This window comes from Ammodytes marinus (assembly GCF_949987685.1).
Source record: "Ammodytes marinus genome assembly, chromosome: 14".
Taxonomy (NCBI): domain Eukaryota; kingdom Metazoa; phylum Chordata; class Actinopteri; order Uranoscopiformes; family Ammodytidae; genus Ammodytes; species Ammodytes marinus.
Window position 1 is genome coordinate 1,439,492 of NC_137218.1, and position 27,572 is coordinate 1,467,063.

General features: G+C 41.0%; 2 protein-coding genes across 8 annotated transcripts in view; one reads left to right on the forward strand and one right to left on the reverse strand.

Moving 5' to 3' along the window:
• nup98 (nucleoporin 98 and 96 precursor) overlaps positions 1-24,572 on the reverse strand; it is a 36,283-nt gene extending 11,711 nt beyond the window's left edge. For 2 of the 7 annotated variants that reach the window (XR_013845192.1, XM_080040963.1), the window contains exons 1-27: positions 24,435-24,572; positions 23,002-23,114; positions 22,307-22,405; positions 21,450-21,650; positions 20,499-20,689; positions 19,277-19,384; positions 18,070-18,259; positions 17,129-17,352; positions 16,007-16,144; positions 15,494-15,629; positions 14,774-14,866; positions 14,309-14,446; positions 13,744-13,877; positions 13,122-13,309; positions 12,259-12,375; positions 10,492-10,678; positions 9,188-9,287; positions 8,696-8,809; positions 8,304-8,442; positions 7,351-7,528; positions 6,583-6,711; positions 4,203-4,412; positions 2,848-2,986; positions 2,323-2,552; positions 1,245-1,423; positions 848-939; positions 201-371 (exon numbers count right to left, since the gene is read on the reverse strand). Coding sequence is in view for 6 of the 7 variants with exons in the window: in XM_080040963.1 (XP_079897089.1) it covers positions 201-371; positions 848-939; positions 1,245-1,423; positions 2,323-2,552; positions 2,848-2,986; positions 4,203-4,412; positions 6,583-6,711; positions 7,351-7,528; positions 8,304-8,442; positions 8,696-8,809; positions 9,188-9,287; positions 10,492-10,678; positions 12,259-12,375; positions 13,122-13,309; positions 13,744-13,877; positions 14,309-14,446; positions 14,774-14,866; positions 15,494-15,629; positions 16,007-16,144; positions 17,129-17,352; positions 18,070-18,259; positions 19,277-19,384; positions 20,499-20,689; positions 21,450-21,650; positions 22,307-22,405; positions 23,002-23,083 (3,907 nt within the window). In the remaining variant the exon portion in view is untranslated. The remainder of the gene's footprint in view (positions 1-200; positions 372-847; positions 940-1,244; positions 1,424-2,322; positions 2,553-2,847; positions 2,987-4,202; positions 4,413-6,582; positions 6,712-7,350; positions 7,529-8,303; positions 8,443-8,695; positions 8,810-9,187; positions 9,288-10,491; positions 10,679-12,258; positions 12,376-13,121; positions 13,310-13,743; positions 13,878-14,308; positions 14,447-14,773; positions 14,867-15,493; positions 15,630-16,006; positions 16,145-17,128; positions 17,353-18,069; positions 18,260-19,276; positions 19,385-20,498; positions 20,690-21,449; positions 21,651-22,306; positions 22,406-23,001; positions 23,115-24,434) is intronic. The other 5 variants (XM_080040968.1, XM_080040967.1, XM_080040965.1 and 2 more) reach the window with 5 other exon arrangements.
• Positions 1-27,572, forward strand: part of LOC307260694 (uncharacterized protein) — a 70,192-nt gene that overhangs the window by 22,383 nt on the left and 20,237 nt on the right. The gene's annotated exons all lie outside the window — the stretch shown is intronic.

The window sequence follows — 27,572 nt, forward strand, 5'->3', positions numbered from 1 at the left end:
CATCCTAGCCTGAGAAAAGGCAGAGAGAGTGTTTTATGGTCTCACTTTCTAACCCTACATTTTACTTGTGACATCACACTAGTAAAAATGTAGGGTTAGGGTTAACAGGACAGCTGGGCCAAGGGAAGACTGAGGGAAGACTCCCTAACCCTAACTCCACCTTTAGATGTAAAATCAAAGGATTTGGTCCTTCCACTTACGGTCTGCGTGTCCCTGTCTGTGGTTGAGCTCTGTGATCCAGTGTGAGTACTCGTGCAGCGCGGCGACTCCGGGCTGCGGTCTGACTAACGGGCAGAGAGACGCCTCGGGAAGCTCCACGCTGCAATGCTTCAGACAGATCTCTAGAGGGCGCTGCAGCACCGACTCACTCTCTGAGGACAGGAGACGGTGAGCTTTAGTAATATACATTTATACAACATACATACAGCCCTGGAAAAACATAAAGACACCACTCCAAGTGTCTCTCGTTTGACTATTCATAGGCATATGTTTGAGTAGAATGAACATTTTGGTTTAAGAATATAAACTACTGACAACATTTCTAACAAATTCCCAATACATTTTTTGTCATTAAATGCATTTTCAATAAGTAATGTAGAGATGAAGATTTGAGAAAAATCCAGACTGGTCTCTTAATTTTTTCCGGAGCTAAAAAGCTATATATAACCCAGGAGTACAAGAATACACGAACCAACAGAAAACAAGCATGGGTCACAGAGGGAGTACAATGGTCCACTGCCAGCATAGTAAAACTATACAAGATTAAAAAGTAAATACATTATTTATTTATTTTTAAACATACAAAACTACTATGAGTGTAAATGAGCAAAGTGGCAGCTTGTCTCACCCTCATCTTCCTCATCATCCATAGTCTTCAGTGGTGCAGACTGCAGACCAACTAGCCGCTCCACTAACACCTTATGAGGGCTTTCTACCAGCCTGAAAGAGAGAGGAACACTGTATGAGGGCTTTCTACCAGCCTGAAATAACTTATTGATATCACCATGAAACTGACAATTTTCTTTTTTTACTAAAGTGTAATGAAAATGAAGTTTTAAGTTGTAAAAACAAGTTCTTTTTATAGTTTAAATGTCTGACCAGCTGTATATTAAAACCTGCTACATTTACATCCACATTTTATTTTATGTCTCAGTACAATTAGTTTAATTATTCATGCATTTGTTTTCAGTGCATGATCGATCAAATCTTCCTAAATAAAACTCCTAGTCTGAGCATTGTCTTACGATTTGCTGCGTGCGGGTTTGGGCAGGAAGCTGAAGTCCGTCTTGTTTGGTTCCTGGTCCAGATGTTTGTTGTTCTGTGAGCTGAGCTGGAAGCCGCAGTGAGCGAGCGTCCAGCCCGGGCCCCAGCCCACCCTGAAGGAGCGACCCAGTAGCAGGTCAGCATCCATCAACAAAGCCCCCTGCAAAACACAACCACACAAATGATCAGAAATATCTTTGAGAGGGGTGCGTAGTGGATAGTGCTTGCAACATATTGGCTCAGGCCCTCGTTGCAGTGGTCACGGGTTCAAATCCGACCCGTGGACCTTTACTGCAGGTCATCCCCCCTCTCTCCCCATTTCTGTTGTTGCTTTTGTTGTTGTTGTTGTTGTGTTGTCCTGCTTGTTGTTTTTTGTATGAGACCGAAGACGAATCTCCACACCGTGGACAATAAAGATTTAACTAACTAACTAACTAACTCTGTACTGTCAAAAAAAGCTTGAAAATGACACAAAATTATCTTAAAAAAAATTTAAATATTTATCTTTGAGATTCATTGAACTTTTTTTCGACCCATAAACTTGAGACTTTTAGTCGAGGAGTCGCTGCAATAGGCACGTTTACCACATGGGAGAGAACACTTCTAATGTACTGTAATAAAACGTAACAATTTTAAGCCTTTTATTAGACCAAAAATTTTGATTCACATCACGACTTTGATTAGAAATGTGTTCCTCTTTTAGCACAACCTATGAACTAATCAAGGCTAACAAACTTCCATGCCATTAAAGCCCCTTGTGACACATTCACACATACATTCATACACCGATAGCAGCAGCAGCTACCACGCAGGGTGCAAGCTAACTATCAGGAGCAGTTTAGGGTTCAGTGTCTCTTTGCCCAGGGACACTTGGACATGTGGCGGGGAGACGGGGGATCGAACCACCGACCCTGTAACCCAGTGGACGACCGAACCGCCCTACACACTTCACCACAGCCTCCCAACTTTGTTAATCACACTTTCATGCCATTAAAGCCCCTCTGAATGTAAACAAATGCCACTAATGCACATTTGAATTGAATTAAGTTTAGCACCCACCTTGCCCCGTGTGACAGAGTGTTTGAGAGGGACCGGCCCCCCCAGTCTACGGGCCCCCACCGTCCTGACAACGGCCTCAGCTGGTCGCTGGGGCAACAGGAAGGAAGAGGAGGGGCCTGTCGCCGCGGGAGACGCTCGGGATAGCGACGGAGCGCACAGCGGAGAACGGGGAGAATCTGAGAGCTGAGGGAGCAGGGAGGAGCTGAAGCGAGCCTGGAGGAGGCCGCCAACTAAACACACACACACACACACACACACACACACACACACACACACACACACACACACACACACACACACACACACACACACACACGGAGAGAGAGATATTTTAGATTTTACAAAACCAATTTATTTACATTTTTGTTTGAAAGAGAGAAAGAGAAAGGGAGAGAGAGAGAGAGAGGGAGGGAGAGAAAGAGAGAGAGAGGGAGAGAGAGAGAAAGGCAGAGAGAGAGAGATGGAGAGGGAGGGAGAGAGAGCCACAGGGAGAGGGAGAGGGAGAGAGAGAGAGGCGTTTCCTACCGGAGGGTCGGCCCTGCGTTCCCGGGACAACGAGCCTGGGAGACGAGACGTCGGTTTGAACCTTCGTCGGCCGGTGATCCTGGAACATGCCGTCGCTCTCCTCCTCATCCTCCGCCGCAAACAGAGACGCTTTCATGATCTAGTGACAGGAACAGCAGCACAGACAGAGAGAGAGAGAGAGAGAGAGAGAGAGAGAGTGTGTGTTTGTGTGAGAGAGAGAGAGTGGTAGAGAAAGAGAGTGGTGTAGAGAGAGAGAGAGAGTGTGTGTGTGTGAGAGAGAGAAAGAGTGGTAGAGAGAGAGAGAGTGTGTGTTTGTGTGAGAGAGAGAGTGGTAGAGAAAGAGAGTGGTGTAGAGAGAGAGAGTGGTAGAGAGAGAGAGAGTGTGTGTTTGTGTGAGAGAGAGTGGTAGAGAAAGAGAGTGGTGTAGAGAGAGAGAAAGAGAGAGAGAGAGTGTGTGTGTGAGAGAGAGAGAAAGAGTGGTAGAGAGAGAGAGAGAGAGAGAGAGAGTGTGTGTTTGTGTGAGAGAGAAAGAGTGGTAGAGAAAGAGAGTGGTGTAGAGAGAGAGAGAGAGAGAGAGTGTGTGTAGGGGAACACGGGGGTATTTAGTTTTCCACAATATATATATAAAAAAATAGAAATTTAACAACATACACAAACATTTGCACCATATTAGGAACACAAATTAAGTAATTTCTTTAAAAAATTTAAATTTGTAATAAAATATATATAAAAATAAAACAAAACATTAAGAAAAAAGGTCAAAACTGCCTCAGTAACTCCAATAGCATTTTGCAGTATTCGTCATGAAAAAAAAAACTTCCTTATCTGATTTTTATTTCTCTCCCATGGCCCTAAAACTCTTCTGTACTTTAGTATGTAGTGTAGTAAAAAGAAAGAGTATGTGATTTGGAACTCAGGGTGTGTATTATATTGGGTTTTATTGTGGTGGGGTGGCTGTACCTGCAGTGTGTGCGGGTTGTTATAAATGTGTTTTATTGTGGCGGGGTTGCTGTACCTGTAGTGTGTGCGGGTGGTAATACATGTGTGTTTTATTGTGGCGGGGTTGCTGTAGCTGCAGTGTGTGCGGGTTGTTATAAATGTGTTTTATTGTGGCGGGGTTGCTGTACCTGTAGTGTGTGCGGGTGGTAATACATGTGTGTTTTATTGTGGCGGGGTTGCTGTAGCTGCAGTGTGTGCGGGTTGTTATAAATGTGTGTTTTATTGTGGCGGGGTTGCTGTACCTGTAGTGTGTGCGGGTGGTAATACATGTGTGTTTTATTGTGGCGGGGTTGCTGTAGCTGCAGCGTGTGCGGGTTGTTATAAATGTGTGTTTTATTGTGGCGGGGTTGCTGTACCTGCAGTGTGTGCGGGTTGATCCCGAACGACGTCGCGATGTGTCCGGACGCAGACACTCCGTCGTGTTCCGCTGAGTCCGTTTCCCCCGGCAACATGTCGCTGATGTCATCTCCTCCCAGAATGCTCTCTGGCAGGAAGCTCTGCGTGATGTCAGCCATGTCACTGTCCAGCTCCAACACCACGCCGGGCAGATCCACCACCGCCGTCGACTATTAATGGACAGAAGAAAATTTTCTACTATCAGCTCTTTTTTAATTTATTTTTTATTTCAATTTTCAAATTTTTTGCTTTTTATTGGAGATTGGAGAGACAGAGATGAAATGTGTCAGAGAGGGGAAAGACATGCAGAGAACGACCCGGGCTGGATTCTAACCCGGGTCTGCTGTGAAGAGGACAGACAGACAGACAGACAGACAGACAGACAGGGGAATGACATGCAGAGAACGACCCGGGCTGGATTCTAACCCGGGTCTGCTGTGAAGAGGACAGAGACTCATACTGAATATTTTACAGACGCAAAGAGACAAGGTTTATTACACCTTTCATAACAAAAAAAAACTCAGGAATGAATTGTAAAATCAAAGGACTTACGGTCGGGGGGCTACAAGTAACTTTGTGTTTGAAAGTTACTATATAAATATAAATTAAACTCTTACTATATTCACAGAATCTATAGACGAACCAGTTAAATGAATTCTTCATATTTTGTTTTGAGTTTAGACTTAGCATTATTGTGGTAAAGACACTCATCTCTGTTCGGAAAATAATTTTCTATTTTGATGAAAAAATTCAAATTCAAAACATAACATTATGACTTTGTTAGCTACAAAATAAATTGTCTTGCAGAAAAACTGTCCGCATCGCTGATAAGGGATTTTTGTTAAAGATTTTAAATATTTATTCCCACACACAGAAGTCAAAAGAACAAAAGGATAAAATCTTCATTAACTTTATTTAGTTTCTTACATTAATAATACATGTTATTAGACACACACATTGAAACCGAACATGTTAAATATAGAAGATTGACCTTTGAATTGAACTATTAAACACAAGAAGCTCGTTATAACAATATAGATTTGTAACAAAAGCAGAAAGAGTCCGGAATAAAAAAATACTTTTATACTTTTTTCTATTATGGACTCTTCAGTAATCTGTTGTTAAAATATGTCTGATACAATGCGAAGCCCATTACCCACACTTAAATACGTGTGTGTGTCTGTGTGCGCGGGCTTAAACAGCTCAAGTTAAAAATGAAAAAGTTCAATCTGAAATACAGAATGATCTATAATTTATCAACTAATCAACTTCTTTTTTGATACTAAAAGGTGCAGTCAGTGATTCTGGAGAACGCTTGTTGTCAAAATCCGTGAATATCTCCTCATGATCCACTACCTGTCTGTACTGTGTGTGCGCTGGAAAAAAAAAAAAAAAAAAAAAAAAAAAAAAAATCAGATGAATAAACACAAAAAATAAAAATAAAATAAATAAAAGGAAAGGAAAGGAAAAAATAAAAATCTGTATTTTAAGTACAACTAACTTCGCTGATTCCTGATTTCACTGATTTCAGGGCTAAGGAAGTGTACGGAGCAGGAGCACTGGGAGAACACACTGGACTTTAGGGGGACACAGGGCCAAGGGACCGGGACACATGACTAGTGGGAATTAGCCCTTAAATATAAATATAATATAAATCTTGTTTTGTGTCCATCCAATAAAAACAGTACACGCTTCTATTTCGGGAAAATCCTCTCGTGCGTGTGTGTGTCACTCTGTCTTTGTGTGTGTGTGTGTGTGTGTGTGTGTGTGTCTTTGTGTGTGTGTGTGTGTCACTCTGTCTTTGTGTGTGTGTGTGGCTGAAACCCTTTTCAATGATCACTCCCTGTTTGTCTGACAAAACAACTAACGTTCATTAAAATCCCTAATAAGCTGAATTCAGTAAAACAGCTTCCACCTTTGCAGTCTCATTTCTTGGTGAAAACATGACATATCTCTCCCCCCTGCAGTCTTCACTTGCTGATATAAATCTTTTTTTTTTTTTTAAATAAGAAAAACTCCAGAAAAGTAGAAAACCTTTATGGGAAAGATATAAGATACTTGCTGCTGTGCAAAAAAAAACCTGTGGACCTTTACTGCAGGTCATCCCCCCCCCCCCTCTCTCTCTCTGTCTGTCTTCCCTCATTTCAACTCTGTACTGTCAAATAAAGCTTGAAAAATGCCCCCCCTAACCCCCCCCCCAAAAAAAAAAAAATAAGTTTAAATCAAGCTAAATCTCAGCTGCTAGCAACAACCAGCGGGACAGCATTGAGTGAATTATTCCTTTAGTTTTAATGGCGTCAGTGTGAGTGAGTCGAGTCATGATGAGTCGGGCCGCTCTACCTGAGCCTGGGGCGCCACCGGGACAGGAAGTGATGTCACAGTCTTCAGCTTCTTCACGTCGCTGGTCTTAAGAGGAACATCGTCATCCTCGTCCGAGTCCTGCAGCCCGTACTTAGAGAAATGGGCCACCTGAGAGGGGGGGGGAGAGAGAGGAGAGGAAAGTTTATCTCTATTCATTTCTCAATTCACCTGAGAGAGAGAGAGATTTTTTACCAAACACTTCATTTTCATATTTTACAGTTAAGAATGCACCTAATGACATTCCAACCATGACGCTTCCAACATGGCGGCACATAGGCCTGGGCCCCACGTATGGAGAAATATGGACAAATAAGAGACCCTTTCAAAAAAAATAAAAAATAAAAAAATTCAGCTATTATGCACTAAATCTAACGTACTAATGGATATTATAATTATTTTCTACCAAGTCTGCTATGAAAAAATTCCCAAAATTCTACACTGCAGATTTAAAATCGCAGTTTTTCATTAAAAATTATTTATTTAGTAAAAACTTATGGTGCGAAAACCAACTCTTCAACAATGGAGAGAGAGGGAGAGGGAGAGGGAGAGAGAGAGAGAGAGAGAGAGAGAGAGAGAGAGAGAGAGAGAGAGAGAGAGAGAGAGAGAGAGAGAGAGAGAGAGAGAGAGGAGAGAGAGAGAGAGAGAGAGAGAGAGAGAGAGAGAGAGAGAGAGAGAGAGAGAGAGAGAGAGAGTTGGTTACAGCTGAGAAATATGTGTCTGATACACCTTTAATATTCAGTTTCTTACCTCAAAGACCCAGGATCCGGTCTCCGGTCTGTACTCGAGGAACTTTGCTCCCTGTTTGCGTGAAGCTTTCTCCAGCCGGCCCTCGTAGTTCATGTCCGTCAGGCGCTCCGGGCTGCGGATCTGAGTGCACGAGGTTTTATCATTCGGCCAAACACCGTCCAGAGTCACCTCAGCTCGCCTGGGGGGCAGACGCAGAGACAGAGAGAGGGAGACGGGGAGAGAGGGAGAGACACAGAGACAGAGAGAGAGAGAGACAAGGAGAGGGACAGAGAGAGAGACAGACGCAGAGACAGAGAGAGAGAGAGAGAGACAGACACAGACGCAGAGACAGAGAGGGACAGACGGAGAGAGAGACACAGACAGACAGACACAGAGAGAGGGAGACAGGGAGAGAGAGAGACAGAGAAAGAGAGAGACGCAGAGACAGAGGGACAGACAGAGAGAGAGAGACAGACACAGAGACAGAGAGAGAGGGACAGACAGAGAGAGAGAGAGAGAGACAGAGACAGAGAGAGACAGGGAGAGGGACAGAGACACAGAGAGAGGGACAGAGACAGAGAGAGGGAGAGACAGGCAGAGGGACAGACAGAGACAGAGAGAGGGACAGAGGGAGACAGACATACAGACAGAGAGAGGGACAGACAGAGAGAGAGAGAGAGGGAGACAGACAGACAGAGAGACAGAGAGAGAGAGACACACACACAGAGAGAGAGGGAGACAGACAGGCAGAGAGACAGAGAGAGAGAGGGAGACAGACAGGCAGACAGAGAGAGAGAAATACACACACACACACACACACACACACACACACACACAGAGAAAGATACACAAACACACAGAATAATACACAGACAGACAGACAGACACAGACACACAGAGGAATCAGTATGAGCTCAGGACAGGATGTGTGTTTTAAACCATTCCCTCTCCCTCTCTCTGTCTCCCTTCCTCACCTGTTCAGCCCTTCTCCCTGCGGAGGCTTGTTCTTGTCGTCGGGGTAAACGATCACCTCTTTGCGTCTGAAATGAACAATCTCATCGAGGGTCAAACCCGTCACGTTCACCTCACCGGGGAAGAAGATGGAGCCATAGCCTGGGAACCAATCAGAGAATAGCAGTGACACAGCCGTCCAATCAATTTTTTACTTTTTATTAGACAGTGTGGAGAGACAGAGATGAAATGTGTCAGAGAGGGGAATGACATGCAGAGAACGACCCGGGCTGGATTCTAACCCGGGTCTGCTGTGAAGAGGACCGAGACTATTTCAAAAGAGCATGTTAACATTTTTCTTTTTCATTTAATAAAATTAAAAAAAAAATTAAAACTAGCAGCGAGCGAGCGTTACCTTTCCTGCCGACGGTGAAGTTTTCGACCACACACTCCCCGTTGTCGTCGACCATCTCACACAGATCATCCAGAGAAGGGATGGTGTAGTAGCCCACTCGGTTCAGAACAATGCCTGGAACACAACAAACAATATAGAAATACATTATTAAAATTAATAAAAAAAATAAAAAATAAAATGTAATTGATAATTGCCTTTAAAATTATTTAAATAAATAATTATACATTTTTGAAAAAAAATTAAAATTAAATATTTTTTAATTTAAATTGATTATATTAGTTAATTATAAAACTATATATATATAAAAAACAATAAAAAAAATTATTGAAATATTTAAAAACAAGTTAATAATTACTAAGATAAATAAATAAAATTATGGATGGAAAGCTGACAGACAGAGACAGGCAGACAGACAGACAGACAGACAGACAGTAAGCCAGCCAGACAGACAGATGGTTTCCCAGGCAGAATGCTCAGTGTGTAGTGTCTAACCTGCGGGGTGAGGAGGCTGTTCCGTCTCCAGCTGTTCGTCTTCTCTTTCCTCCTGAAGAGATTCTTCACACAGAGACGCCGACACGTCATCACTGCTCAGCTGAATAACAATAATATATGTTACAATCAGGGACATTTACAATAAAGTTACAACCTGAAAATACACACCCTCTTTCTGCCTTTACCCACAGTGTGTCTCTCTGTGTGTGTCTGGAATCTTCATTCAGTCTGTAACTTTTCTACTTATGTCAGTCTGTACAATCTATCTATCTATCTACTACGTCTTAAGATTTTTTTGGCATGTGTGTATCTATTGACAGAAAAATAGATTTGATATAATCTACTAAACAATCAACAAATTAAACGGTGTGATCTGCATGGCATTTATTCCTTCATACATAAGGCTAACAAACACAATTTATTATAGTTATTACTATCAACAAGATATTTTCATATCTCAACTCTGAAACAAACATTAAAAAGGTAATACGAGGAACTTTTGAATATTTCTGAAACAGTCTCATTTTTCCTCTGATGATCATGAATTACATGTAACAGCAAACGAGACCATCAGTGCAAAGAATGCTATTTTTATGTAGTTTTTCTTAATGCCTTTTGTCTGGGTATCAACATAAATAAACATTAATACAAAACATACAGTAGATGTCATGCTAATAAACGTACATGGGAGTCCATTATACTTTGTGACAAAGCTATTGCAGCATGCTGAAGTAGTTCACAAGAGCATGTCAATAAATGTATTTTATTTTCCAATTAATAAAAATAAAAAGTATAAAGTAAGCGTCCTATCCCGCGTCCTAAGGTTCAAAGCAATGATTTTCATAAGGTACAGGGATGAGGGTGTGAAGTAAGAGGGTAATTATAATTATATGGATATATATATATATATATATACTGATTGTATAGATATGTATGTATATATGGATATATTGATTGTTTATAAATATAAATATAGATATATGCATTATATAAATATATAAAATATAAAAAATTTATAGTATATTAAGTTGTATGTAATTGGCAAATATAGTATCGCCAATAGTACAGAGAATATAGATAAGAGAAGCGAATATAATTGTTGTTTTTGTTTTATTTATTTTTTTATTTTTTATTTAATAAATATTTTGATTTTTAATTTTTTTAAGGAAAGGGGTAGGATTAAATAAGTGTATACTTCTTCCTGCTCCTTTTCAGGCATATTTATTGTATTTCCATGCTTTTCATTTTGTTTTGTATGTGGATGTCTGAAATAAACTAAATCAAAAATCAAAAAATCCCCATACCTCCAGCCCGTTGCTGGCTGCCTTGTGCATGTTGAGGTCAGAGATGGTGTCCTGCAGCTGGCTGGCGTGCGTGCGTCCCTGGGCGATGGGCTTAGCGATCGGGTTCACGTAGAACTCAGTCACCTCCGGGTCGTCCTCCGTTCTGCTGCTCGGACCGGCTAACATGTCCTCGTCCTCCTCCTCATGGCTGACAACAGGGAGAGATTTTATTTTAGGGTTGGATGGTAACAACGGAACTGGTAAATGGACTTATATGGGGCGGCAGTGGCGAAGTAGGTAGGGAGATCGCCTCTGGAGTGCAGGGTCGGAGGTTCAATCCCCCGTCTCCCCGCCACATGTCCAAGTGTCCCTGAGCAAGACCCTGAACCCCAAATTGCTCCCGATGGTTCAGAGAGCGCCTTGCATGGCAGCTTCTACCATCGGTGTATGAGTGTGTGTATGAATGGGTGAATGTGGTAAGATATGTAAAGCGCTTTGGGGCTGAAAAAATCGGCTAGAAAGCGCTATATAAGTCAAGTCCATTTACCATTTATATACCCCTTTTCCTTTTTTTTTTTTTTTAAAACAGACTCAAAGCGCTTTACATTGTTTTGTACACAGTTTCCTCCTCAGGGCTGACAACAGGGAAACACATTATAAAACTCATTGCAATGTTTATCTTCCTTAGAACTGTAACTCCTAGCCTACAAACATCCTTGGAACATTTCTTTCCTTCATTGAAAACCAAACTATAAAACATAGATCATAAATAAAACACACTAGTATGTCATCCTCGGGGCTGACAACAGTGGATGGTAACAACGGAAATGGTTAATAGACTCCACTTATAAAGCTCTTTTCCCTGGTTTTCACAGACTCAAAGCGCTTTACATTGTTTTGCACACATTGTATAAAACAAAACAATGTATTTGTAATAATGCTTTACATTGTTTCCTCCTCAGGGCTGACTATCAACAATATTCCTAAAAGTGATAACATTGAAATCCTGTAAATGATGGCGGCCCAATTCTTGTAAATAATACCAGTACTGAAGGGACCTACATGACACCTCGTTGACTTTCTATTTTTTGCTTAACATTTGCCTCTAGTTTATGTAATTGGAAGTCCTTAGAAACCTGTAGAGTAAAGTAGAGTACGCTATGTGAGCAGTTTATTTTAGTCTTTTGTTTTTTTGTGTTAAGTTTTTCAGTTGTGCGTAAGTTCTCTTTCTCTTACAAAAACAAAATATTTATAAAAGGCTGTGTCCAATGTTTGCTCCCTTTTAAATCTTCCCCAAATTCTCTCCTGGTAATACAATGAAAGAGAATAAAAAAGGAAAACATTGATGTAATGATGGCCGGCCAGTAGGTGGCGATAACGTATCACATCAAACACCACAGGAGAGAGTTGTGAGAACAAAACTGGAAATGGCAAAAGCTAAAATAAGTGCGGATTTACAAGTTGTGTGCAATATTGATTCTCGTCTGCTAGGCGCCCGGGCAAGTGAAAAAAAAACCTTAGCGTTGAGCCCTGTTGTGCAATATGCCGCTTTATACCAGTCGACATGTGGATAAACACTGTTTACATTTTACATTTATTTAGTTTTGTATTTAGGTCTCTGCTCTCCTTGTGTTCCTCTTATACACTTAATTCTTAATATTGTTTTTTTTGAAGGAGCCCAAGACTAAAGCATTTCATTGCCAGCGACTGATCTGTAATTGTTAATGTGCATGTGACAATAAAACCATCTTGAATCAATATGCAATATGCAGTCATCTGTATCCTGACCTGTGTCCGTTGAGTGGGTACTCTGACGGCGAGGCGAGGTCGTCGGCCTCTTTGCTCAGCGGACTGTTGTACTGGCTGCTGTTCAGGTTCTTCAGCACCAGCTTCTTGATGCTTTTCCTGTTCCACAAACACACAGACGTAATATTAGTGGTTTATTTTAGTTTATATTTATTCAAAATGAGTGTAGTCTGTTCCAAATAATATAAAAGTGTAGTCAGCCATTCTGGAATATTGTTGTCAAAATCAGTGAATATCTCCTCACAATCCACTACCTGTCTGTACTGTGTTCACTGAAAAAAAGAGAGCCTAGGCTGTTTATTAACACAATTTTTTTACAGGACAAACACACACACACACACACAGTACAGACAGAATCACTGACTCCATATTTAAAACCAGATGTGTTAGGACATGGGACTCTGTGCTTGCCTATATCAATTCACTCGCTACCAAAGTGTCATAATATTGATATTGTGTGAGAAGCATCAAGACATTATCTGTGTTACCTGATTGTATTTAAGTTATCGTCACCTTTTATTTATTCCGTCCGTTAATGGGAGGGTTTTTATTTGTTTATTTGCATGTTAGCAATTGTGGTATTGGTTGATGGTTGATGTTGTTGTTTTCCAATAAAAATACATATGAAAAAAAAAAAAACCTAGATGTGTACCTTGGTGTGAAGGCTCAAACAAAGGGCCCTCCATAGCTAGCAATATAAATAACATGCCCCTTTACAGAACCTAAGCTATTTAGATAGTTCACACACACACACACACACACACACACACACACACACACACACTGTAGTTGTAGTGTATCAGTTGTATATTTTAAGACCCATATCTTTAAACCCCGATGTGTACCTTGGTATGAAGGCTCCGTTGGTGAGCGAGGGCTCGTCATCGTCCAGGCCGTCAAACAGCTGAGACTTTGAGGCTCCGGACGAGGACAGCGCTTTGGGGCGGACGCGGGTCGCGGGCCGGGGTGTCAGCTTGTAGTGGGTGGGCGTGGTCAAAGCCTTCTGAGCCGTGGGATTGGTCGGTTTCAGGCGCTGTCAGAGAACACAAGACGTTGTGATTGGATGTTTGAAATGTTTTGGTAATACGGCCAATAACCTAAGTATATAATATCTTTCTTTACATGTTTTTAAAGTCTATAAATTTGGTCTAAAAAAAGAAAAAAAAAAGAAAAGAAAAAATGATATTACTGTTGTGTGTCTCAAAACTTTTTTTAATACAAAAATCTGATTGAAAAACTTGCCTGCATCGCAATTCTTCCATATCGCTGACTAACCCATTCAACTATCGATCTACAGAGACTCACTGTTTACGTGTTTTTTTAATGTAGATTTCTAAGGTTGTTGGTTTGTGTAATGTACTGAGAATAATTTCATCACAACACAGGTATCATTAATAAAGTTGTTTGAATTGAATTGATTAAATAAAAACCGTGTGTAATCTTGAATAACCCCTTGACCTCCCTCACCTCCTCTTTCTTCTTGGGGTCAGAGAGCTGGTTCCTGAAGAGCGGAGAGTCTCCGTACGGGGAATAAGCCAGAACACTGAGCTGCTGCTGGAGCACCGCCTGCTGCGCCGCTGCTGCACTCGGGTCCGTCAGGGCTGAGGACGGGAAACATTCAAAATTAAACAATCAAATTCACCATGACATCATAGTGACAACATGCGTCTCACTCCTGTTTTCGCTTGGAGTTAAAACATACTTTGCAACCACCATCTTTATTAGTTTGCGTGTTTATGTACATATATGGGTAGGTGTGTGCATATGGATAAGTAATTATGGGTGCACGTATACGCATGTATGTAACTGGTTGTATTTTATTTTGCAACTTTATACACAGTCACTTATCGTGTAATTATCTTAATATAATGCTGTATGTTAATGCATGGTATGTTTATGTATTTATTATATATATATTTTTTTATTCATTTAACACATAGACACAGAGTCAGACAGACCCACAGACAGACAGACACACACACACACACACACATAGACAGACAGACAGACAGACAGACAGACACACACTTACCAACAGGCTGCTGAGCTGTTCCAAAGCCCATTGTGCTGGCTCCACTGTTGAACCCGCCCACTCCGAACCCGCCCATCGCTCCCAGAGTCGTTCCCATTTTGTTCTGAGTCCCAAACAGAGACGTGGTTCCTGCGCCAACTGCCACACACAAGACGAGGATGGTGATTGTGTAATAAAACAATTACTACTCTGAACACATAATACAAAAAGATGAAAACATGGGATGCTTTCATCTTTGCATCACTAAACCAGTGTCTAGTTTTAACAGGAATTGAATGTGTTTAATTCACTAGGCATCAAGTGCATATGTTCACCACTCTGGGACTTATATGGACACATGTAAAGTGTGCAGTGCGGAAACTAACGAATATTCAAACGGTCCAATAGTTAAAATACTGTAATATTGTCCACTATAATGGAATTGCACTGTGGCCCCCATGGTGAAACCGTGTTGCCCGTGGTTACCTGTCCCAAAGCTGGTGCCCAGTCCCGTGCCTAGTCCTCCGGTCGCAGGCTTGTTCCCAAACAGACTCCCTGCTGCAGGATTCGCCCCAAAACCTAAGAATTAAAAGAAAAACAACGTATTACAGGGCCGTTACTATTGATTTTATAAATTTATTTTGAAGGTATTAACGGATAAGACCCTTGACTTAATCCATCCGAGTTTTTAAATATATGTAATTAGTTAAAGCTGGGGTATATGATTTGGGGAGAAAGTGGCAGTTGGGATAGAGATTCGAATCCAAATACCTCAACCGCTCCACTTGTTCTCTTTGGTCCCTCCCTGACACGATCAACAACAGCGTTGTGCCAAAGTGAATGGACAGTCCCAACAGCCAATAAGAACAGAGAATTAGAGCCTCGCTCTGATTGGTCATGTTAACTTTGACCAATCAAAAATCATATACCCCAGCTTTAATTGTTCTTATGTGTCTCTGGGATATTCCTCCAGTCTGAAGGTGCTTTAAATTCTAATCGGTTGAGGGATTAGTAAAATAAAATGTATCTTTTCTAAATAGCTCGATACTTTGTTTATGCACGTGGGAAAATTCCTGTATCCTTAAAAAAAAGACATAAAAGACACAAGCATCTACACCTAAGGTCAGGAAAGTGCATAGAATGTCCAAAATGCGTAAAAAGTCAAGTCAAAGTATCGAGTGGTGTTTGAATGTTGGTCGGACTTACCAAAGGTGGAAGTGTTGGTTCCGGTCCCCAGTGTGAGCGCCGGTTTGTTTCCAAACAGACCAGTACCGGTACCGAAGGAGGGAGCGCTGGTGGTCGTGGTTCCAAACCCGGCCGTCTTATTACCGAATAAACTCTGCTGAGAAACACCAAATATACAAAAAAGAGACGTTAAAACTACAGACTCACTACTCATGCTAATAAAAAAAAACATTCTTAAGATGTCACTCAAACATAATAGAGTCATTTGTACGAACAAGAGTTAATGGTTAGTCAAAAAAACCAAAAACAAGAAAGGATAAAATCTGCTCCCATCACCAAATGCCCCAAAAACTAAATGTACTGCATTGAATCAAAACTGGATTATGCAATTATGACCCAAACAATAAAAGTAACAATAAAGTTAAACTTAAAATGAATCCTTCACAAGAAGATCTGTGTTATATATGTAAACAAACTGAGTCATTGTGAATTTTTCCCATTCAAACCCCCCCCCCCCCCCCAGTGCTTTCCTACCTGTGTGCCGACCTGTCCAAACCCGGCGTTGGGTTGACCGAACAGCCCCGTCGCTGTGCCGAAGCCGGCGGCCGTGCTCGTCTGAGTCGCTCCAAACAAGCCGGTGGGCTGAGCTGCTGCCGGCTGCCCAAACAAGCCCTGAGTCACAACACAGGAAGAAGAACATTAGTGCTTTAATTTTTTTTTTTTTTTTTTTTTAACCTTTATTTATACAGGTAAATCCCATTGAGACCGGAGACTCTTTTTCAAGGGAGACCTGTTCCCATTCCCACGTTACCATTCACACACACATTCATACACCAATAGCAGGCTTACTATCGACATTCACACGAGGCAAGGTGGGTGAAGTGTCTTGCCCAAGGACACAACAACTATGACACAAGTGGCAGGGCGGGAATCGAACATCCAACCCTTTGATCATCAGGCGACCCGCTCTACCACCTGAGACACAGTCGCCCCAATACACTGCTACAACAGGATGAGTCTGTTTTCTATCTTAGTTCTGTGTTTTCTTATTTTCCGAGTCAAACTCATGTCTTTATTTGGGCTGTCGAACAAATTAATTTTAAAATCCTCATTTATCACTGAATGTCCATAGTTAATCACAATTAATTGGATTTTCTATTATTGCTACAAAGTGACCGCAGGCAGTTTTTTCCCTGCGTAATTTCTACTCCTACAGGGTCAAACTCGTGTTTTATTCGTCTGCATGAAGCTTGACATGGATTGTAAAGGTAAAAGTGAACTCTGATATTACTGGATGCCTCATCAGTTCTCACATGTATATAAAATCAATTTGTTTGTTTGTTGAAGAAAACTTGACAAATAACGGAAATAAAAACATAATCATGTTTTTTTAAAAGGCAAATCTTAGTTTAGCAATGACGATCTTTTACTGACAGAAAGAGAACAACTAAAATCCTTCGCACCTGAATTTAAAATGCTAAAAAAATAATAATTGAAAACCTTGAACTATTTTTATTCACTTAAAGATGTAAACTGACACATTAAAATCTTATTTATTGTCTTTTAAGTTCCCATCTCTGGCCCAGAAGTTCCTGCAACTACATTTACGGCCACTAGTGGGCGTCTCAGTGAGTAAATCGGCGCCATGATTCTCACCATGGTGCCGGTGTTGGCCTGTCCCATGGTGTTAGCCGCCCCGAAGGAGAAGCCGGTGCTCTGCGTGGTGGTGGCGGCTCCAAACGGTTTGAACAGACTGGAGGCCTGTTGTTGCTGCTGCTGCTGCTGAAGCTGCTGCTGCTGTTGTTGCTGCTGCTGCTGCTGAGGCGTCTGAGCTCCAAACAGACCGCCGGCCGCCGCACCGAAGCCCGCCGCCGCTGGAGCTAGAGAGAGAGACAGATAACACATGTTAAAGTCACAGTCATTGACAAAAGTGCTGTGCAAAATTCAATACAAAACAACATAAAATATATGATACATTTTTTATTTTATTTTTTTGGAGGTAGGAGTGTCAAATTCTCAACTTGTGTTAAAGGCCAATGCAAAAAGTTGAATTGTGTTAACATGCTGGTGATACTTAAAAAACATGGTTAAATTTAAAAAGGTGTAGACAGTGATTCTGGAGAACGCTTTTTATCAAAATCACTTTTTATCAAAATCAGTGAATATCTCCTCATGATCTGCTATCTGTCTGTAGTGTGTGTGCGCTGGGAAATACAATCTGTTGTTAATACACACACACACACACACACACACACGACACATGTTAAATGTGAAATTCATTGACCAAAGTGTGGTAAAAAAATAAATACAAAACAACACATGAGATATATGGAAAAGAAAAAAGGTAGGAGTGTCCAAGTCTCAACTCGAGTTAAAGGCCAATGCAAAAAAAGTGAAACATGTAAACATAGACAGACAGACAGATTTTTGTTGCAAGTTTTTTCACAGTGGAGCTAAGAGTCTTAGGGCAGAGGGTGTCATACTTGTGTGTGAATAACTGTGGTGACAGACAGACAGACAGACAGACAGCCGGATAGACAGACAGCCGGATAGACAGATGTAGATAGACTTGTGTGTAAATAATTCTAATGGCTGACCTGCTCCGAAGGTGCTCTGTTGCTTCTGCTGTCCGAAGGAGAAGCCGGTGTTGGCGGGTGCGGCGGCTCCAAACAGCCCCGTGGCGGCGCTGGACGTGGCCGTGGTCGGGCCGAACAGACTGGCTGTGCCCGCGGCCATCGGGTTGGTCGGCCCCTTCCTGCCCGCCGTGTAGTCCTCAAACCTCAACTCCTACAGGGGGGAAACAACAACACTAGTGAGGACACATTCAACTACAGGCTGGACATCAAGTCACATTATATTACATTTTATTTAGCTATTTAATCCAAAGCGACTTCCATTAAGTGCATTCAACCATGAAGGTACAAACTCAGAACAACAAGAATCTCGTAAGCACTACAGTAGTACTATTCACAACAGCAACTGATTGAAAACATGTTCAAGTTAAAGGTGGATTCAAATCTGCTGTTAATACACAGCCTAGGCTCTGTAAAATGGCACGTAAACAAAGGGGTCCACCGTAGCTAGTAATATTTATTTTGAAGATGAACTGTTTTCTATGTCTATTGTTTCTTGTGGCTTTTGACTGTATATCTGTGTTGAATGTACGGTGTCATTGAGAGCCATGAAAGTCGCCTTTAAATGAAATGTATTACACTAGTACAACTAATGAGAGCAGATTCACCAAGAGGCTGGACATCAATTCACAACAGCTACTGATCGAAAACATGTTAAAGTTAAAAGGTGGATTCATTCAACAACAGGTTGGATGTTATGGGGGCGCTCGTAGTGTAGCGGTTAACTTTAGGCAAGGCGAGTTTATTTCATAATTGAGACACAAGGCCATTCAAAATGCTTTAAATTGCATTTAAAAGACGAGAAAATGCCCAGTGCTGCAGCACATGGGGAACCAAAATGTGTGAGGTTTGCCCCAGTTTTGTTTCTTGTGTATTTATAGCTTATTTTCTTAATCATTTTTGTCTTAGTTATTTATCTCACTTTTTTTTTTTTGTATTTCTTGTCTGTTTATGTGAGGGAGGGGGGAGGGGGAGGGGAGAGGGGAGAGGGGAGAGGGGGGAGGGGGAGGGGAGAGAGGGGAGTGTATGTATTGTATGTGTTTACTTATTCTGTTTTTTTGTCCGTATGTAAAAAACTGAAATACCACTAAAATAAAAGTAAAAAAAAAGACGAGAAAAAGAAGAAGAAAAAAAAAAGGTTATTGGTTAACAGAAAGTCTCTGATTCTCACCTCCAGTGATTTGTTCTCATATTCCTTCATGGCTGTGATACACTGGTGTTTGGTGTTGATGCTCGTGGTCACGCCGGCTTTCACCATCGTGTCACTGCCTGTCGGAGCCTGAAGGAAGAAAAGGGAAAATGATCTTAAAATGTGTGATATTTATGAACAAACAAACTCTGGTCTCAGGAAGAACAAAAATACTTAATTTTTTTTGGCAGACTCGTTCAACAGCTGTTTTTGTTAATTTAAAATATAAGAACAGAACTACATACTACACACTCACTGGTCACAGAACATACTTTAGATTTTTTCATCTGTCAAACTGGCGATTAAACTTCACAAAGAAACAAAAAAGGTATGACGTGGGGTTCCTTCAGGTTAAGTCAAATTAATAATAATAATATATCTAATTTATATAGCGCTTTTCTCACACTCAAAGCACTTTACATCGGAGCACAACAGTAAACAAACAAAAGGAAAATGTAGATTAGATACAAGACTTTTTTTTAATGCAGCTTGGATTCAATTTAAGACCAATTCTATAATACCATCAGTTATTTGGGGTTTAAAGTTAACTTTATTGGTATTCAACACAAGTAGGTTCACACAAGGCAACTCACACTAGGTCATTCATTGAAATGAGTCTTTTCCCATATCCCCTCCCACACCACACGCATGCAAGAGGGGATCATAGCTCAGCCTGGTAATCCATTTATCTGTTAATGTTGTCTTTTAACTCTAGTTGCTAGTTACACGGCAACGCTGGAGTTGTGTATTCTAAAGATATCACTCTAGAACCCGGTTTTCAGTCTCCCAAAAATGCAGTTGTCATGTAAACGAACGGCCAAAACATAAAAATACTTTTGAGTTTTATGTTGAAAAAACATTTTCAAAAGGCACGTCCCTGTAACCGTTTCTCACCTGAATCAGTTTTAATGATGTTAGATGTTCATGTTTGCTCCATAAATAAATCTGACTTTGATTTTGATGTATAATATGGAATAAGGAAAACACTAGTGTGCTTCTCCTAAGTCCCCTGAAGTTATAATACATCACATTTATATAGCACTTTTCCAAATGCTCAAAGACGCTTTACAATAGCAGCTAAATCATATATATATTTTTTTAAAGTACTTGTGTTGAACTTACTAATCAGGAAACAGTGTGTAGTATGGATGGAATAAGGAAAAACACCAATGTGCTCCTCTCCTACGTTCCCTGAACTACTCACGTTGAACTTGACGACGGTTCCTGGCTGTTGATTGGCTGCAGTGAAGCCGGCCGCGCCCCCAAACAGTGACGTGGCTCCTCCTCCAAACGGGTTGGAGGCGGTTTGCGTGGCCCCGAAGAGGCCGCCGCCCCCCCCGGCGCTGGTGCTGGTGCCGAAGCCTGGAGGACACGAGGTGAGTTGAGTTGTGACTTCTTCAGGACCGTCACGTGACGTTCATTAGATAAACAACAAAGTGACAGCAGCGCGACTGAGCAGTTGGGCTTGGACACACACACACAGCTGGAGGCATTCAACATCACAGGCACTTTTTCACTAAACATTGTTAAGTCAGTCAGGGGTTCTGGAGAACGCTTGTTGACGAAATCCCTTTTTGTCAAAATAAGTGAATATCTCCTCATGATCCACTATATTTCCGTTTTGTTTACATACCAGTTTACAGAGCCTAGGCTGTGTATTAACACCAGATTTTGTTTTAAGCGCACACATACACACAGAACAGACAGGTTCCGGGATCAAAAGGAAATATTAACTGATTTTGACAAAACGCATTCTCCAGAATCGCTGACTCAACCTTTAGGGAAAGAAGCGTAAGCCCAAACTTGACAGTCAGCTGTTTTAAGATTCCTTAGGAGTTTGACACAAGTTGTCGTTTTTGAATATAAGGTGTGAACAAACACTGTGTGTGTGTGTGTCTGAGTGTGCGTCTGTGTGTGCATGTGTGAGTGAGTGAGTGAGTGAGTGAGTGAGTGAGTGAGTGAGTGAGTGAGTGAGTGAGTGCATGTGTTCGTGTGTGAGTGCATGTGTTTGTGTGTGAGTGAGTGAGTGTGTGTGTGTATGCGAGTGAGAGAGTGTGTTTGTGTGTGCATGTGTATGAGGGTGTGCACGTGAGGGTGTGTGCGCGTCTGTCAGTGCTTGTTTGTGTGTGCGTCTGTGTTTAAGGTGTGTTCTCACTTCCGAACGAGGTGGGCTTGTTGGCAGCGAAGGCATTGTTCTGGGCAGAGAACAGCCCTCCGGTCGCCCCCGTGGCTGTGCTTCCAAACAGGCTGGTGGTGGTTCCGCCCGCAGCCCCAAACCCAAAGCCTCCCGTGGTGGTGGAGGCCGCCGGCTGGCTGAACGTGCTGGAGCCAAACAGGCCTCCTGTGGGGACGAGAGCTGAGGTCATTCACACATCTGTCCTTTAATTAGATTGGTACATTTGGGATATAATTAATGTGTCTAAAAAAAGGTGCTAAGAGGAACTTTTAAATATTTCTGAACTGGTCTCATTTTTCCTCTGATGATCATAGATTACATGTAACAGCAATGTACATTTGGGATATAATAGAACATAATCCACAGCAGCACTAAACACAAGGCCAAGATAAAACAACCCAGTGCCACTCTGTGTATATATTCTGTCTGCATGTTATTTCGTTGTGTTTGTTGTCCATCTGTCTATTGTCTGTCGGCGTGCGGCCATAAATGTACTTGTGATGTGAAGAATAATTTCCCCTTTGCGACAATAAAGTCTAAAGTCTAATAAATGTGTTTAGAAAAGTTGCTAAGAGGAACTTTAAAATATTTCTGAACTGGTCTCATTTTTCCTCTGATGATCATAGATTACATGCAACAGCAAACGAGACCATCAGTGCAGAGAATGCATTATATTCCTACAGACCGATGTGTTCTAAAATGTTTTAAAAATCAAGCCTCCGGGAATTAATGCCGTCCCTACATCTTGGAATAAACTACTTGTGCCCATCCTCACTAATACTAACGTGTGTCTTTTTCTATCAAGATGAAGAGAGAAAGGAGCTCAAGAGACAAACCAGGTTTAGCTTGAGTGGCACCAAACAGTCCTCCTCCTGCATTGCTGGTTGTCCCGAAGGCAGACGTCCCGAAACCTCCGGCCGCCCCGAAAGCTGCGTCTGTGTTTACAGAGAGTTAACGTGAGGATGAGATGATTAAAAACCACATTTCAATCAACACATCAAGATTATGAGAATGTTTAGTCTATCATAACTTTAAAAAGGTGCAAGAGGAACTTTTAAATATTTCTGAAACAGTCTAATTTTTTTCTTCTGATGATCATGGTAGTGAACTCCAGAGACAGGCGACAGGCCATACTATCTACTATTTAGTTTGGCAGAAAAATGATTTAGGATGTCCCAATTCTTGTGGCCAGATTTAGGATGGTTAGAAATACCCGGATGTGTACTACATCCGGCCGAGATTTTTAGTGTTGAAAAGTGCATCCTATTTGGGCGATTCTGACCCACAATCCAGTGCGCACCTGAAGTGACGTCACATCGACGGAGCATACATATGAAAATAAAGGGGATGAGACAGATATAAAAGCAAGAGGCAAGATCAAGGAGCCATGTTAGGATGAAATAAATAAGTTAAATTATGGCCAAAACTGCAACCTAACTACATTCTTTTTATGGTCAGATGTAGTATGAAGAATAGATAAAATAAAGAGTATGCGATTCGGAACGCAGGGATTGTCATCTGAACAACTTACTTGGCTGTCCGAAGGTAGAGGTGGTGCCGAATGCCCCCGTCCCTCCTCCTCCAAACGGAGTCCCGAATGATTTGTTGAACATCTTGGCCTGCTAGCAGGACCGCATACGTTTTCTGTTCGGAGAAAAAACAAAAACATATACAATTAATTTACCGTTTAAAAAGCTGCACATGCATAACATACTTTATCTCTGTGTATTCATTCCGGTCTCCAGGGTAGGGGGGGGCGGTGTTTTGAATGTTGTGGGAAAATTGTTTGTGTTTGTGTTTCTTGGAAGTTCTCAAAAGAAAATGAGAATAAAAATAACTGAATAATAATAATAATAATAATAATAATAATAATAATAATAATAATAATAAGTAGATGCACGAGTATAGTGACTCCGCTGTTATATTCTGTCTTCAAAAATTCTACTTTTTTATTTATTTTTTTTTAACTAATTGTGATATTGATTTGAGATCAAATCGCCCAGACCTAATTGTATGTACCAATTCAAAAGGGAAACCCCGTGTGTGTGTGTGTGTGTGTGAGAAAACATTCTCTGGATTACTGATTTGAACATGAATATTTTTATAATATTTCTGCAACTAAGATACACAACAGATGGCCATGGTCACTCCTCTTACCACACATTATAGACACAATTTACTTCATATACTAAAAGTAACAGAAATATACGGAGTAAGAATCAAAAGGGTTTTATTGCCAGGTTCATTCTCAACATACAATACATTTATATTCACTCTATTGTAATTTCCATCCATACAAAAAGTCATCCTCTCTGGTGTAACAACCTGCATTCTAAGGCCTAAATAGTTGAATATCAGCCTGATAAATATAAGTTATGATAGTGTGAGGAAGAGGAGAGAGAGTAGTGGCTGATGAATATACATAGGTTGTCTCTTTTGAGCTTGTTTTAATAGGCCTGGTTCGGTTGCTTGTTTCTCTGGCAACGCTGTCACTCACCGACCAGCTCCACGTGCAGCTAACCGCTCTGAGCCGTTAATTGTGCCCGTTAATCCGTTAATTTGCACACACTAACGGCCGCTAATGCAACAGCGGGGAGTTCAAACTAAGTTGGAAACAAAGTCCCGTCACTCACCTGCCAGAATAGACCAGTTAGAGCCCGAAACTCAGGCACGAGGCGTCAGCTAACAGACATGCGCATAGCATAGCTTCCGCGTCAGCTAACAACAAACTAGCTTTGTGAAACAACAAACACAGCTACAAACCAGTCAACCACCCCTTACTGATGTGTAATACGTTTCTACATTAAATCAGTTCATACGTCAAGTAAAACTATCAATTATGTGTGGTGTTACGTAACATGCGTGAAGCTAATGTTAGCCTGCTAGCTCTACAGCTAACTACTTAGCACGTTAGCAAAACAAAAGCAAGACGCACAAAGAATAGCCGTTAGTTTGAATGTTTACCTTAAACCACAATGCTGAAGATGTTCGCCTTGTTCACCGCCCGCCCTCCTGTTAAAGCGACGGAGTCCAAAGAGTTCAGAGATTTAAATGTGTTTAGCGAAACATCGGCTGTAGCCGAAGAGCTTCGTCGGTGAGGAGGGAAAACTGTCGACGGCCAACCGTCACTACGCACTTACATACGTCACACGTCACCACGGCGACGGTCCGAGCAAAGGCCTTCTGAAAAGAATAAAATTAATAAATAATAAATAATATAAGCCAAGGAACTGAAAAATTAAAATATTTATTTATAAATAAAATAATAATAATGTATATAGTAGCCTATACGTATATTAGGTATATAAATTATACCCCGTGAGTTACTAACTTTGACCAATGACAGCAGACGTACAGAGTAGAAAGTAGAAACGTAAACGAGGCGCCAAAGTTACGTTACTTTGAGAACCGTTAGGAAAGTTTGGTTATTTACTGTCTGGATGCATATCTTTTCAATATTTTCTCCATTGTTTTTTGAGGGAAAGAGTGGAAGTGATGAGGCGGGAAGACATCGTACGAAAGATAATACAAGGGGACGACCGACAAAATTGTGAGTTTTTTGTTTCTTAGTTTCAACGGAAGGACTGGCTAACGGCAAGTTTAGCTAAAGCTATTAATGTGGTGGGAAAAGTTGACATCGCCTTTCAAATCGCCTGGTTGATGATAAGGGCCACCACACAACGAGCACATTAAGAAAAAGCGGCATGCCCTAATATCATGGATTGAGGACTGTATTACATGTTGAGGGGCACACGAGCTAGCTCTGCGTGGTTCAGTCAGACAAGTCTCACACTTTGTTTCTAGCTAGCAAGTTTATGGCAACAACAACAAAAAGAACATCTAAAATTCGGCTTTAATTATTAGTAAAACATGGGTTTGCCTTTAGTAGCCATAGAATAACGTGTATATGACTTTGTTTGGTAGCAGCTACTTTCACGGTTATTGTGGAAATTAGGCTAAGTGTCAGCTGATTTGAACACGGATCTCTGAAAGACAGTTAGGTTGACCGCGATTGTCGGGAGAGGCAGAACCCAGCCAGACACCGGTGCAGTGGGAGAGATATTTTCAGATGGCCTTAACCGAGGACAGACGGACAGCTAGGTTAGGTTACGACCATCGAGCCTAGCTGTGTTTATTACCTATCCACGGCGGGACAATGGCGACGACGTAGCCTATGATGTGGCAGCCCGACTTGTTCGACTGACCGCTTGTCTGCAGGGAAGATGTTCATTTAGGTGAGTCAAAGACAAAGCTGAGATCTATAAAGATGTACGGAATAATGTATTATAAAATATAGGCTAAGTTTATTCAGAATAAACAAACATTTTAATTACATTTTATTGTGATACTTCATTAAAGGAAATGTAAAGTTTGCCTCACACTCACTGCATATTAAAGATATTATCAGTCTTTAACTTTATTTAAATAATTGCAGAGTGTTGACTGATAGTGTTTAAAACATATAACACTCAGGCCGATTTACTTTAAATTCAAGTTTAAGAGCATGCCTGTCACTCAGTGCGTTTCCATGGCACAACTAGATTGGATTATCACATATATATCGAACAAGACACTCGAACGGACCGTGTCACTTGTCTGAGTATACATGGCCTTTCAGAAATCGGACAAATGTCCGATGCATGGCTGTCTCCACTATGCTAGGTGGCGCTGTAGCCCTTTCAACCATGCTTTCAACAAGTGGTTTTAGAGCCACGTCCGGTTCTCTTCCGTCAATAACCCATGGTGTATCACGCGCAGGCACACAAGCACAGAACGAGAAGTCCGATATGCGATATCCGATCCCTGTATACATGCAGAGAGAAAGCCGACAATGAACGAATTATCTAGGTGTTCTTATCCGACTTCTCTTGTCCGTTATTGTGCCGATTTGTGTCCGAAGTAGATCGGATAAAGGTGTTTACATGCAGTTTAAAAGTCCTGTTGAGGTCTTATTCGTTTAGTTATCCGATTATAAGTCTGCATGTAAACGCACTGACTGCCAGACATACTCTCAGTCAGACAGGTGACGAGCAAGCACCCAGTTTTTGTTCAATTGTCATAAGTTTTTATTATTTAAATGTTATTATTTGACTGTTTAGCCAAAATGGAAGTAGACCTAGTGTTGTGAATGGCCTCCTATGTTACTGCAGAAAAAAATAATAACTAATGAATGAACTAATTAATTAATGATCTGCTGCCTTTGGTGTTAACATGGAAACCCACCTGACATGATGTGTCTCTGTTTATCTCTTCTCACTGTGCAATTATAAATGTACACTCTATATGTTTGTCCAATTAATTATTTAAAATATATGATTAGGCATACATGAGATGAAACATTTTAAACAATGCCAAAATGAATAAAAGGATTTAAAGTATAGATTGTGATAGTGATAGATTATGATGAAATTCTAATTCAGTCTTCCTCAAACTTAGATCCATGGACATCTGGTGACGGCATCACTGCTCGTCTGCCTCTGTCGTGGTCCTGATCACTATCATTCTATGACCAGACAACATCCTAAAAGGTGGGTATTCGCAGCTCCATTACGTTTTTTGAAGTGCTGTTTGAATCGCTCAGTACGTTTACATCACGTTAGAGAAAATGTATTTATTGTGGTATTTCGACAGAAATAGTACTTAATCTAATTTATTATTTTAGTTTAAATTAAATGTATTTTTTTAAACTTTCAGTGATTAACAAGAAAGAAGAGAAATTATTTGTTTTCCTTGCGTAATGACTTAAACGTGTAGAGAGAGAGAGTACCTGTAGTCCCTGGGCAATGATGGGGTCATGATGACATGTAAAGGGATAACATAGGCCTAATTAGGATACAAAAAGGTAACTGTATTCCATTTCAGTTACAATAAAAAAACCTCTACCAAGGAAAGGGATTACTTAACAGGACATTGAACTCATCTGTAACCAGGCATGTATTTTTACAGAGGATACACATGTCTTAAGTTTAAGTAAGTCGTCCACATTTTATTTATATTTTTTTAAATTGCACTTTTTCAGATGTATTTAGCTATGGCGGGCTGAATCTACCAAGTGAGTATACAGTAGGCCCCCTAATAGTCGACCAAACAGGTCATTGGTCG